The sequence below is a fragment of the Zingiber officinale genome, chromosome 9A (genome assembly GCF_018446385.1).
Source record: "Zingiber officinale cultivar Zhangliang chromosome 9A, Zo_v1.1, whole genome shotgun sequence".
In the NCBI taxonomy this organism is placed as follows: domain Eukaryota; kingdom Viridiplantae; phylum Streptophyta; class Magnoliopsida; order Zingiberales; family Zingiberaceae; genus Zingiber; species Zingiber officinale.
In genome coordinates, this window is record NC_056002.1 from 10,529,581 (window position 1) to 10,542,904 (window position 13,324).

Consider the following 13,324-nt stretch of genomic DNA (forward strand, 5'->3'; position numbering starts at 1 on the left):
TCTCAAGAAAACCCCCAAGATGAGAGCGAAGCGGCTCTAATCTTGATGAGTGGTGGAGCAGCTGGTGGACCACCAACTCCCTCCGAACGACATCCGGTCGTTCAAGTTGAGGGGGCATCAGGCTCGACCTCCTTAGGAGAGTCGCTAATCAGGCGTAAGAGGCATCGGGCAGAACCCTCATCCCGCTCCGCATCCTCGGTGGTACGGTCCGCCAAATGGGTTGAAACTTCGACCCCAGCTCTCGTTGAAGAGACTGCTGGCCCCACGTCATCTGATCGAACGCCATCATTGTCCGGTCTGTTGCAAGGGACTGTCTACGCGCCACCGGTGGCCTTCATGCCACCACCGTTGAAGGTTAAAAAATCGAGCATCCGTCCAGCGTCTTCGTCTTGGCCGTCCGGACAAGCGACGTCTGCCCAGTTAGCCTCGAGCGGCCAGCGCCATATAACGATGGTTCTTCACCTGCTGACTGAAGAATGACGCAAATCGACTAGCGCTGAGTCCCGAGCTGCTGAGCACCAAATAATCATCCAGGGGCCGCTCGCACAAATATGGGATGACGCCCGAGCCCGTGCAGCGATGATGCCTCTAGGGACGTTGGCGGACAACCATACTCAGATGTCGACTGGGGTAAGTGTTATATTCTTCATAATCTCTCTCCACTCGGCACTTATATTTTCCTAGTTCGTAGTATTGGGTAGAGAGTCTGGTCATGTGCCAGAGGATCACATTTTTGGAGGAAGAAGTCAAGAAGTTGAAGGCGTCAAGCGGCCAATCCTCCGCCTCTCAAGAGTATAAAAATGCTGAGGTGGCGAAGCTGAAGGTCGATCTGGCGAAGAGCACTGCGCTGCTTGAGACCGAACGGGGGAAGAGAGCAGAGCAGGCCTCTCTTCTGGCTCGGCTTAACAAGCAGGTCACCACCTTTGACGCCAAGATCGAATCGACCAATGCGAGGAAACTCTGGGCCATTAAAGACATGGACTTGAAGAATAAAGAGGCCCGGACCCTCGCTAAGAAACTCAAAGAAGTCGAAGACTTCCTAGTTTCCGAACGGAAGAGCGGTCGACCGAAGAAACTGCCCTTCAAGGTCAACTTCCCATAAAAATAATGAGTTGGCCACCACGAATGATGAGCTGGAGGCCTCCTGAGCAGCCTTGAAACTTATCAAGATGTCGAGCCTAGTTAGTTTGGGGCTATGAAGAGGAACTACATACGCTCGGACGCTTTCAATGATAAGGTCATTGACCGGGCCCTTCGCCTATTTGATCTGGCAATCGAAGGTACGTTCGGCGAACTCCAGGCAGGCGACTACATCTCCGCTGCTTTATCGAGTAAGGTCATCAATCGGGACAGGCTGATCGAATCGTTACCCGACGATGCCTTAGATTACCTTGAGTGAGGTTGAGAGTTCCTCTGTAAAATTTTAAAGTTTTAATGAATGTAGACCCATTCGGCTAAGCTCTATCTTCTTCTAGTATTTGTTTTCTCAACTCGTCTTTCAAACATTGCATAAACTCGTGGCTCCTCCTGTCGGCAACAACTAGTCTTATCCAGCCGATCAATCTGTTTTGTTTTTAGAGTTACTCATTATGATTCTACGACCTTCCGATTGGTTACGCGTATTTTGAAGAATAGTCCCGAACGGTCGTTGTACTTTGAAGACTTGGAGCTTTTTGAGTAGCTCATATTCATGGTCAGTCATTCATCGCTCTCGGATTATAAAACCAGCGCTTGCCCGCTCATGAGCCAAGGGTTTAAGGTCGTCACTCGACCGTTGGGGAAGACAAGTGTTTAAGGTCTCCGCTCGACTATTGATGTAGACTAGGACTTAAGGTCGCCGTTCGATCGTTGGTGTAGACTGGGTTTAAGGTCGCCGCTCGACCGTTGGTGCAGATCAGAGTTTAAGGTCGTCGCTCGACCGCTGACGTAGGCCGGGATTTAAGGTCGTCGCTCGACCGTTGATGTAGACCAGGATTTAGGGTCGCCGCTCGACCATTGACGTAGACTAGGGTTTAAGTGCGTCGCTCGACCGTTGACGTAGACCAGGATTTAAGGTCCCACTCAACCCTTGATATAAACCATGGTTTAAGGTCGTCACTCGACTGTTGATGTAGACTAGGGTTTAAGGTTGTCGCTCAACCGTTGGTGAATACTAGGGTTTAAGATCGCTGCTCGACCGTTGATGTACACTAAGGTTTAAGGTCGTCACTCGACCGTTGATGTAGACCAGGGTATAAGGTCGCCGCTCGACCGTTGATGTAGACTCATCTCAAGAGTGTCATTCTTCGCTTTTATTCATATTTTGCCCCTGCGTTCAGGAAACATACAAAAATATATGTATTCACTCGTGCACCTCTCATTCGGCCCTGTAGGGTTGGAGATGATTCCCGCTCCACGGCCTCCCGAGTTGCCTTCTCCCCTCATCCTCCAAGTAGTGGACACTCGAACAGAGCTTTTGTAAGATCTTGAAAGGTCCTGTTCTTGGGGTTTCGAGTTTGGTGATGTCGTCGACCGACTCTACTTTCTTCTTAGGTTCCAGATCGACCGTGATGAAGGTGGTGGCCTCCATCCGGCTTTGGTGAATTTGAACCTCCTCCTTTTCTTCGTAGACCCACCCAGGAGGCTTCTCGGTGACGGTGTTCACCTCCAAGCGCCGATTCTTCCGAGTGCTTCTCGCTTCGGTCTTGACTATCTCAACGAAGCATCGCTGAGCGGCCAACTGATCACCTTTGACTTTACCCACCCGGTCGTCCACCGGGAACTTGATCTTTTGGCAATAGGTAGACACTACCACCCGGGATTCGTTGTGGGTCGGTCGGACCAAGATGACATTGTAGGCCGACAGTGCCTCTACCACGATGAAGTTGGTGGTCCTGGTTATCCTCAGTGGCTCTTCCTCGAGCGAGATGGCCAATCGGGCATGTCCGAGCACCAGTACCTCGTTGCCCGTGAAATCGTAGAGAGGGGTAATCATGGGCAGCAACTCATTTCGATCGATTTACAACCGATTAAACGTCTTCTTGAAGATGATGTTCACCGAACTCCCTATATCAACAAAAGTTTGGTGAATAGCATAATTAACAATTACCGCTCAGATAATCAGTGCGTCGTCATGAGGGATCTCCACTCCCTCCAAATCTTTGGGGCCGAAGCTTATCTCGGGCCTTTCTGCCTTCTCCCTGTTGCATCCCACCGCGTGGGATCTTCAGTCGCCGAGCGTACGACTTCCTCGCTCTATTGGAGTCACCGTCGGTCGACCCACCGACGATCATGCCTATTTCTCCTCGGGCGGTGTTGCTTCTGTTTTCTTCTTCCCGAGCGGAGGGTATATTTCGCTCGGCCAGAACTTGAGAGAGATCAGTGCTATCCCTCCGCTGATGCTAATGGTGGCGCCCTTCTTTCGTCCTCTCGTCACCCGGTAGATCGTTATCTATGTCACCGATCGGGTGTTGGAGATCGACAGCGGTATCCTCTTGGCGTCGGTCGACTGTCGATCGGTGTTAGATCGTAGCAGTCGCACGTGTTGTGCATCGTCGACTGATGGAAGGAGCAGAACATTGGCGCCCATACCTCGCCTTTCGTCGTCTTTTGCCGACCAGCGACCACATGCTGCATGACATGTCTCCTAGCCTCTTGGTGTGGCCGCACTCTCTCCACTCTTGACCCTTTGGGCAGTTGGTGGCTACTTGTTGGTCGCCGCTCGGGCGCCACCGCGGGCTCGGCTGGCGTTTCCTTCTTCCTCGCTGCTTGGGCTTCTTCCACATTTATGTATTCATTGACCTTCCTGAGCATGTGGTTGAAGTCCTTGGGCGGCTTCTTAATGAGTGACCGAAAGAATTTTCCTTCGACGAGCCCTTGAGTGAAGGTGTTCACCATCGTCTCGGATGAGACCGAGGGGATATCCATGACTACTTGGTTGAAGCACCTGATGTACGCTCGAAGCGCTTCCTTGGGCCCTTGCTTCAAGGCGAAGAGGTTGACACTCGTCTTCTGATAGCGTCGGCTGTTGGCAAAATGGTGTTGGAACGTAGCTCGGAAGTCCTTGCAGCTGCATATGGATTCATCCGGCAGTCTTTGGAACCAGCGCTGCGCCGAGCCGGAGAGAGTAGTGAGAAAGACTCGGCACTTCACACCATGTGTACTGGTGTAGCGTGACCACATTATCAAACTTATCTAGATGATCATCTGAATCGATTATTCCATTATATTCCCTAATCGCCATTGGGGTATAGCGCCTAGGCAGAGGATTACACAAGATCGCCTAAGAGAACTGCAGAATGATCCGCTTGGGCGAAGCGTGACTTCTAGGCGTCTTTCCTTTTCACGCATCCCTAACGGGAGCGTCATCCAAAGATGACCCCCTTTCCTGGTTTACCTGAGCTATCTCTGAGGGCTTTGGAACAAGGCGCGATGAAATGAGATGGGTGCGGATGTCACTTCCTACATGCTAGTCGGACCTCTATTCTGCCCTCATATGGAAACGGGGTTCGATCAGTCTTCCAGTCCCGCTCGGCCTCTTGTTACTGACGTCGACGACAGTTGTACTAGCCGATCGGCTAGTGTTTGCTGTTGCTACTGCTCGAACATCTTCGCTGCTCGGGCTTGCACGAGCATGTCGAGCTCCTCTTTGGTGAGCGTCACAGTTATGAGTCGTCCAGTGTCTTCCATCTTCTCAACTCGGATGCAGGTTAAGTTCCCACAGACAACGCTAAATATGATCATGACCAAAAGTCGATGAGATGGAAAGATGGGGATGTGGTACTCCCACTGACTACCTGTAGACTCCATTCCGACCTGCAACACAGATTACGTCAGTGCCGAGTCAGGGAAGGGGTCCTCGGTGTTGGCCCTCCGACGCTCAAGTCAATCACTGACGATGAAGTAGAAGGCAAAACAACAAGAATGAGTAGTAGCGAAAATAGTATCTATCGTGTATTGCATACCACCGCCGATACTTGGACCCCCTTTATATGGAGTCGTCCAGCGTCTTCCATCTTCTCAACTCGGATGCAGGTTAAGTTCCCACAAACAACGCTAAATATGATCATGACCGAAACTCGATGAGATGGAAAGATGGGGATGTGGTACTCCCACTGACTACCTGTAGACTCCATTACGACCTGCAACAAAGATTACGTCAGTGCCGAGTCAGGGAAGGGGTCCTCGGTGTTGGCCCTCCGACGCTCAAGTCAATCACTGACGATGAAGTAGAAGGCAGAGCAACAAGAATGAGTAGTAGCGAAAATAGTATCTATCGCGTATTGTGTACCACCGCCGATACTTGGACCCCCTTTATATAGAGCTCCTGTAGTGCGCGTGTACGCTTCCTAAGGCAAGCACGCTTCCCAAAGTTTTTCCTGAAAAGACTTATCAGTAAAGTGTCCCTGACACAGTACCTTAACAAGCTGAGTATATCTCTGAAGTGACAGTGGAAGCTTCCGTCGTACGATCTCCTGGCTGTCAGTGCAATGTCTGCTCGTCCGGGATTCCGCTGTGCTTGTGCCACGTCCGCTCAGCCGAAGTTCCACTTTGCCTGTCGAGTCCCATTGCTTGGCCAAGCAGGGTAGCTGCTCGGCTCGGCTTCTGCACACTGTTTCTTCCTTCCGTCCGACATCTAATACTCCATTAAGAGTCGGTCATTTGGCACCTCCCCATGTCAAAGGAAGGACCGGAACCCTCTCCCCCCGGTCAGAGCATGATAACCCGATCGACCGATGATATCTGAGTATTGACCATCTTAATTTTAACCTTAACAGCTATCCTCCATAAAATGAGGCCCCTCCTTATCACCACATCATAACCTAAACAGCACCTTTAAATCCTACCCCACACACGTAACCAGTGATGAAGCTTAATTTTAAAATCTGTTAAAAATGATGCGCACATGAACCCAGATCTATAAACGTGTCACAGTATGTCTTGGAATAGTTGAGGTTTTCCGTTATATAAACAATATTCCGGTCCGTTGCATGCCAAGTTATAAACCACAAGTACTCGTCGTTGTGTAATTTGAGAGAGAGAGAGAGGAAAAGAAAAAGGTGTAGCTAGATAGCGAATTGAAAAATATTATCGTCGTCCTCTCAGATGACGACCGACGGCAGCAACGGTAATGCGGTCCCTGCTTCTCCTTCTCGGAGGTAATTAATTTACCAACAAAAAATTAAATTTTGATTCATGTATATAATTAATTGTAATAATTAATTTTGAAAAAGAAAAATTAGTCTAAAATCGCATAGAGTACGTGTAGGTTGGAAGGCAAGGTAGCTTTCATTACCGGCGGCGCCGCCGGTTCCGGCGAGGCGACCGCGCGGCTCTTCGTTCTCCACGGCGCGAAGGTGGTGATCGGCGACGTTCGCGACGAGCTCGGGCGAGCAGTGGCGTCCAGCATTGGTGGCGAGGACGCGATCACGTACGTGCACTGCGACGTGTCCGAGGAGGCCGACGTTGAGCGCGCCGTCGGCCTGGCGGTGGCCAAGTACGGCCGCCTCGACGTCGTTTTCAACAACGCGGGCGTGCTGGACGGATGCCGCGGCTTCGCCGTCGCGGAGGCCGACGACTTCGACCGCGTGATGGCGGTCAACGTTCGGGGCGTGTTCCTGGGCACCAAGCACGCCGCGCGCGCCATGATGGCGGCGGGCGTGCGGGGGAGCATCATCAACAACGGCAGCGTGGCGACGGTGGTGGCCGGCGTGGCTTCGCACGCCTACGTGGCGTCGAAGCACGCGGTGCTGGGGCTGACGCGGAACGCGGCGGCGGAGCTCGGCCAGCACGGCATCCGCGTCAACTGCGTGTCGCCCTTCGCCTACGCCACGTCGTTGGCCTGCGACTTCATTCACATGGACCAGAAACAGGTCGAGGAGTTCATCGGCACAGTAGGCAACCTCAAGGGGGCGGTGCTGAGGGGGGACGACGTGGCGCGCGCCGCCGTCTACCTGGCCAGCGACGAGTCTTGCTACGTCAGCGGACAGAACATCATCATCGACGGTGGCTTTACCGCCGTCAACCACGCCTTCGGCCTCTTCAAGAACTGAGCGATATATCACTCGGATCCAGCTGGATTCACCTTAAATTACTATAAATAGTGTCGGTCCGAAAAATGATTATATGCCGTTAATGAGTGTAACAGCTGGTTAATGGCGGTTAATAATAATAATAATAATAATAATTTTAATATTTTAAAATATATTTATTTAATATAATATAATTTTAAAATAATTGAGTGTATCATGAAATCCATAAATAATGAATGTTAATATTAAAAAAATATAAATAAAAGAAATATATTATTATAATAAATATGTGAGAATAGACTCATGTTTTTTTATGAAAATGATGAATATTTGTGAATGCTCTAAGCAATTTCATTCTGTGTATCTTTTGATCTTACACATTAATGATCAAAGTTTTATGGATTAGGAAGTAAAGAAATTTCCCTTTCAAAAACCATAAATTAAGATGATTAGTGAGCTAAAAAAAATTATTGGCCATTTAGAGAGTGGAACAAATCCTTAATTATCGACAAGTAACCTTCCTACCTCAAAATTCAAGTCCTACAAAAGGTGAAACCAGTAGTGATAGGAGAGGGGACAAATCCTTAATCTCTAGAACGAGCTTTTCTATTCATCCTCCTCTTAATTCCTTTGTTTTAGAATTCCACCATATAATCTTATTTAAGATCTGTCCAATGTATTCTAATTTGTGTTAATTCATATAGATTTGATCGTATTAATATTGGAGAAAGAAAGGTGAATTCTGGATGCGTCAAAGCATGACACATAAATCTTAAGAGGTGCATGTTAATTGAAAATTTGATTAATTTTCTAGTAAATATAAAAATTACAACACGACATTCGAACGCATTTTAAATGAAGAGAAAATGACATATGTGACCCATTTTGGAATGCGTTATTTAGACCAGCTGTTGCACGGCAATTTTCACGTTTAGTGTGGCCAAAAAAAAAAACAAACAAAATCACTGCTTTGAGTCTTCTCATTATTGATATGTCCTATTCATGAGAACAACCGGTTGAATGGACTCAACTATAATATATTATTGGATTTTTTTTTTAGTGGATTAAATTTAAAAATATTAATCAGTTGGATAGACATCCATAACTCCTTTACAATTTGTCCCTTTGGGACTGTGCTATGATAGTATGATTAAATATGAAATATTATCCTATGAAAATTTGATACTTTTAAATATGTCTTTTTTCATAATTTGATCATTTGTATTAATATTAATAATCAACCGTAATTTATTTTTTTTATATTGACCTAGAGAGATTAATTAAAGCGTTGGAGAGTCTTTTATAATATAAGTCCTTTACAATTTACTGTAATAATCAATAGTTTTTTTTACGAGATTAGATTCATCATTTTCGTAATTAGTCGGTTTTAAAAATTAAATAATTAAAAAAATATATTAGACATATATAATCCAACAAATAGGATTAAAATGAAAAATATATCAAAAAGAAGAACTTTATATAGTGCATTAATTCCGGTCACAATAAATGGGAAGCAGTAAGACTGTTATGTAAATTTTATTAATTTTAATCCTAGCTTTAATATAGAGAGAGTTTTAATATCCTATACTCATGTATATCTAATTTTTTTAATTTAATTTTTTTTATACATAATACTATAATCTAACCCTTAAACCTAAAAACAAAAGCTTATTAACATAATTGAGAGCTTAAACAAAATTAAAAAAAAAATGGGTACGCATAGACGCCTCTCTGCATGAGGATGATATCCAGGCTCTTTCGCTTTCATTTGTCATCCTTAACACATACATAATTTTTCTAACTATTTTTTGCCAACAACAAGATTATGGTACCATGATAAACAATATACACCTTCCAGTGCACACCTCACACCCATCTAGTATATTTTTTCTCACTTCCTAAACGTTAAGTACTATACCTTAAGCACATCTATTTGAATGGGGTGATGGAAGGTTCATTGACCAAAGGTAAAGGGAGAGGTAAAGAATGGAAGGGAGGAGAAATAAATTATTTATGTTTCCCTTGTTTGAGAAGGAGGTAAGGTTAATAGGAAGGGGAATGAAGGTTTATTATATAAAGTTACAAAAATACTCGGCTTGTATTTTGTTCGGCTATGAACTCTAAAGAGGAAGAAGAGGCGGTTGCAATGGCAATGAATACATCAACACAAGAATAGCTAGTCAGCCCTAACGTCTTAACGTTTGACTCCCTTCCACCCCATCTACGCCATGGCTTTCTCGCCTTCCTCCGCCTCCCACGGATTGCTCCCGGATCATTGAGGACTACTCCAACCACGTCAAGGTGGTCGGCTTTGACAAGGACACCCTCACCTTCCGGCCCGTTCCTTCCCTATCCTTCGTGTTGGGGAATGCTCGATGTAGTTATGTGATGAAACACGTTTCATAAACATATACATCGGAAGATAAAAATAATAATAATTCCTAATTATTGTAGCACACATATCACACGAATACAAGGATACATCTCATGCAGACATGATCGTAATATAAAATTTTATGAAAAGTAAATTTATACTAAGCGTACCTTAAATGTTCATTAACGAACCTTGTCAAGAATGTTTGCTGGCCTCACAAAGCAAGTCTCCTTCGGAATGAACGAGCAAGCGACCGATTGATGAGGAGTGGAATTGAAATCAATCAAGCAACACTCGGAAGCCTCACCTCTATTTGTATCCACGCCAAGCTTTTGTCAAGATGACTTACAAAGCCCGAGTAGAGTCTCCGCTTCGATACTAGCTAAAGTGGGGAGACGGAAAGATTCGAGAGAGTGATCACGATACGATTCGGTGGGCGGCAACAGTGTATTGTCGGTGACACGGAAATCGTCGATACCGAATTTGTTGACACTGAAATCATCGGCACAGAATTCGTCAGTTCTAAATTTTGGTGGCTGGAGATGGCCGACAGTAACTCTTGGGTAGCAAGAGTTTGGGCGGTGACTAGAAAGAGGGAGAAGGAGAAGTGGTTGAGAAGAAGCCCTAATCAAATTAGAGTTTTCTCTCAAAGAATAAAATCTCTTATCTCTTCTCCTCATAGGGGGGTATTAATTTATAAACCTCTACATAACTTGGGGACCAAGTCATCTCCCAAAACCAATAAGCAAAGCCAACCCGATCCATTACCATTAAGATTAAGTTTGGTTCAAAACTAAACCATCTTGATTCATAATTAAACTAAATCATTTTGATTTATTATTAAACCAAATTATTTCATAACTAAAGCAAACCCCTTTTGGTTTATTATCAAACCATAATGAATTCATATCTCCTACAATTGTCATGGCCCATTCGGGCTTCCTTTCTGACAAATATTTTTTCATGTTTATCTTTTGTTTGGTCCAACCAAACTTTGTCTCTCTTTCTATTTGGGAATCTTATTCTCAAACTCATTTTAAGTCTCTAAGATAAACTCGTAGTGTGTGTGACCTTATAAGTTACTGGTTATGTTAGTCATCCATAATTAACCATTAATTATTGATCGATCATGAGTGATACCTAGTAGTACATCATAATCCTCAATTAATCAAAAATCATAGTTGATTTAAAAACCACTTCTGAACCCTTCAGCAGCTATAGTCAGTCGTGTCTTATTCTTTTCACTCATCTTATACTCAATTGGTTCGGGACATAATCTATGTGTCTGCCCCCACTAGGCTAATTATGTCACACCTAACCTAAGTAATACTTTCTCACCCTACGGATTTAAGTTACTTGTACATGTGTCCAAGAGTCTCATACTCTTGACATGTAAAGCTTTGGCCAAAGATTTTTTAGTAACAATCTTGATAAGTTGTCATAGGGTATACATCTCCTTATAAGGTGTGGTGAATCCTTTCTTGGCTATTCAAACACTTTCGGACACTTTGACTTATACCCAATCTTTCTGGATTTACACCCCCATGGAAATGTTTGCTCAAAATGTCAAAGTATGAGTCTCCTTGATCAAGGTGACTTGAATACCTCAAGTCAAAGGAAACTTGCATTCGAGCTGCAATGAGATCTTCATTAACTTATCTATATATGTAGAGAACCATATGAAGTCTCATAGCAGGTCACTCCAATGAACTAGTTACCATAACTAGCATCAACGTTTATCTCTCGACCATCCCAATGTCTCCAGCTAATGAGGAACATCTGCTTAGATAAACTAAGGAGTATAATATATGCTAGTCTTATATAATCGATAATGTTCGAACTCATCAATTCAATGACTAAGGACTATTTCAATATATCCATAATTACATATGTAGAGATGCTCACTAGTTGCGATGTAATCACAAGTTCTCTCATGCTATGAATTATATTGCGGGCATTCATTAAATGAGTTTAAGATCCAATCATACACATAGAGAATATGCACTCAAATAGTGAATCTCTATTTATCAAATAAATAGGTATAAACCATAAGACGATTGCCTTAAGAAACCTCTCAAAACTAACATGGTAAGACAATTATCACTCTCGCTTGTTGAGAGATTGTTGGTGCAATCATCCTCGGATCCTCGGGTCAAGGTTGACTAATTGGACTAAGCTCAAGTGGATTTGAGCTTAATTTTTGATGTTTGGACAATATATGAGAAGAGGTCAAATAGGCCAAGGTTGACCAGATATTTGACGATATGAGGGACTAGAGTCAAGTAGGTAATGGAGGACTTGCTACTTAATTGTAAAGTCTAAACTCAAGGGTTAGGCAAATAAAAGTCTAAGTGGATCAAGGAGGACCTTCCGTTGACAAACGAATGTCCAAGTGGGTCAAAGGGAATCGTACGTTGGTAAGAGAAGACTTAACTGTGGTTAGGCAAGAGGAAAATCTAAGTGGGTCAAGGAAGACTGGATACTTGACTACAAGGTTCTAACTCAAGGGTTAGGTAAAGGAATGCTCAAGTGGGTTAAGGAGGATCACACATTGGTAAAGGAAAGTTCAGGTGGGTCAAGAAGGATAGCACATTGTAAGAGGAAAGACTTAATTGCAGTTAGGCAAGAGAAAAAATCCAAGTGAATCGAGGAGGACCTCACTTGGTGATCGAAAGTCCAACGAAAAGTTGGCACTAGAGAAAGTCTAAGTGAGTCAAAAGATTGATCAGACACTTAGTGGAGAAGTTCCAACAGGTTATGGTTGACCAAATATTGAGCAAGGGAACCAAGACTTGAGTTAAGCAAGTTAGGATTGGACAATCAATTGAGGTAATCAATTATCCCTAGCCTAATCAATTAGGGTAATTGCTTAGGCCAAGTCTAATCGCCGTGGTTTTTATGGCGAGCATAGAGAGATGTTGAATTGATTGAGCCCTTTACAATTGCTTGGGAAATCGATTGAAGTTGAATTTCATGAAGCACAATATTTTCTGTGGTGAATTGATTGAGAAAGTTTCCAATCGATTAGGAGAAGTTCATGATGAATAGTGTGTTAATACAGTCTGACCTGGCTGTTGTTTTGATGTTGACAATGATTTAAGTTTGTATCAGATATTAATTAAACTCAGACTGATTAATGATCAAGGTTGATCATGTGGAGAGGAAAAGTCCAAGTACGGATACTTGGCATGCAAAGTCGGAGAGGGCTCGATAGCTCGTTCTCCGGACTAGGTCAGAGAGGGCTCGGTAGCTCGTTCTCTGGACCGGACGAAGTCGGAGAGGGCTCGGTAGCTCGTTCTCCGAACTAGGTCAGAGAGGGCTCGGTAGCTCATTCTCTGGACCGGACGAAGTCGGAGAGGGCTCGGCAGCTCATTCTCCGGACTAGGTCAGAGAGGGCTCGGTAGCTCGTTCTCTGGACCGGATGTGGAAGTCAGAGAGGGCTCGGTAGCTCGTTCTCTGGACCAGGAAGACGTTAGGGTTTAGGGCTGGGAAGCTCTAAAACCAACAGAAGCATTGGATCGATCTGTTGACCGATCCAGTGATACTTTGGTTGTCTGGATCGGTCTGTAGACTGATCCAGTGATACATTAGTCATCTGATCGGTTTCGTGACCGATCAGTAACCACACAGGAGCAATCTGTGGATTATCTAATCGGTCTCGTGACTGATCAGTAACCACACAGAAGCAATCTGTGAGGTTATCTGATCGGTCTAGTGATCGATCAGTAAGAAGAGATGGGATGGGATGGGATTCAGAGCGATAGGGGGGATCGGTCTGTGGACCGATCCACCTATAGGCTAATCGGTCCACAGACTGATCAGAATCATCCCAGACCGATCAAGAGGTGTCCTGATCGGTCTAAAGGGCTATGGATCGGTCTGATGACCGATCCACAACGATGTCGTTTGTCTTCTGCTGTTTCTCTGCGATTTCTGATTC

At 44.8% G+C, this 13,324-nt stretch overlaps 1 protein-coding gene across 1 annotated transcript; it reads left to right on the forward strand.

The window, feature by feature from the left end:
• Positions 1-5,970: 5,970 nt before the first annotated feature.
• Positions 5,971-7,173, forward strand: LOC122020646 (momilactone A synthase-like). The gene is made up of 2 exons (XM_042578652.1): positions 5,971-6,137; positions 6,248-7,173. The coding sequence occupies exons 1-2, from the start codon at positions 6,085-6,087 to the stop codon at positions 7,029-7,031; spliced, it is 837 nt and encodes a 278-aa protein (XP_042434586.1). The 5' UTR covers positions 5,971-6,084; the 3' UTR covers positions 7,032-7,173.
• Positions 7,174-13,324: the final 6,151 nt, after the last annotated feature.

Coding starts and splice junctions, on each gene's coding strand:
- LOC122020646 (XM_042578652.1), top strand. CDS start 6,085: ATGACGACCGACGGCAGCAACGGTAATGCGGTCCCTGCTTCTCCTTCT. Junction 6,138..6,247: donor CCTGCTTCTCCTTCTCGGAG/GTAATTAATTTA, acceptor GAGTACGTGTAG/GTTGGAAGGCAAGGTAGCTT.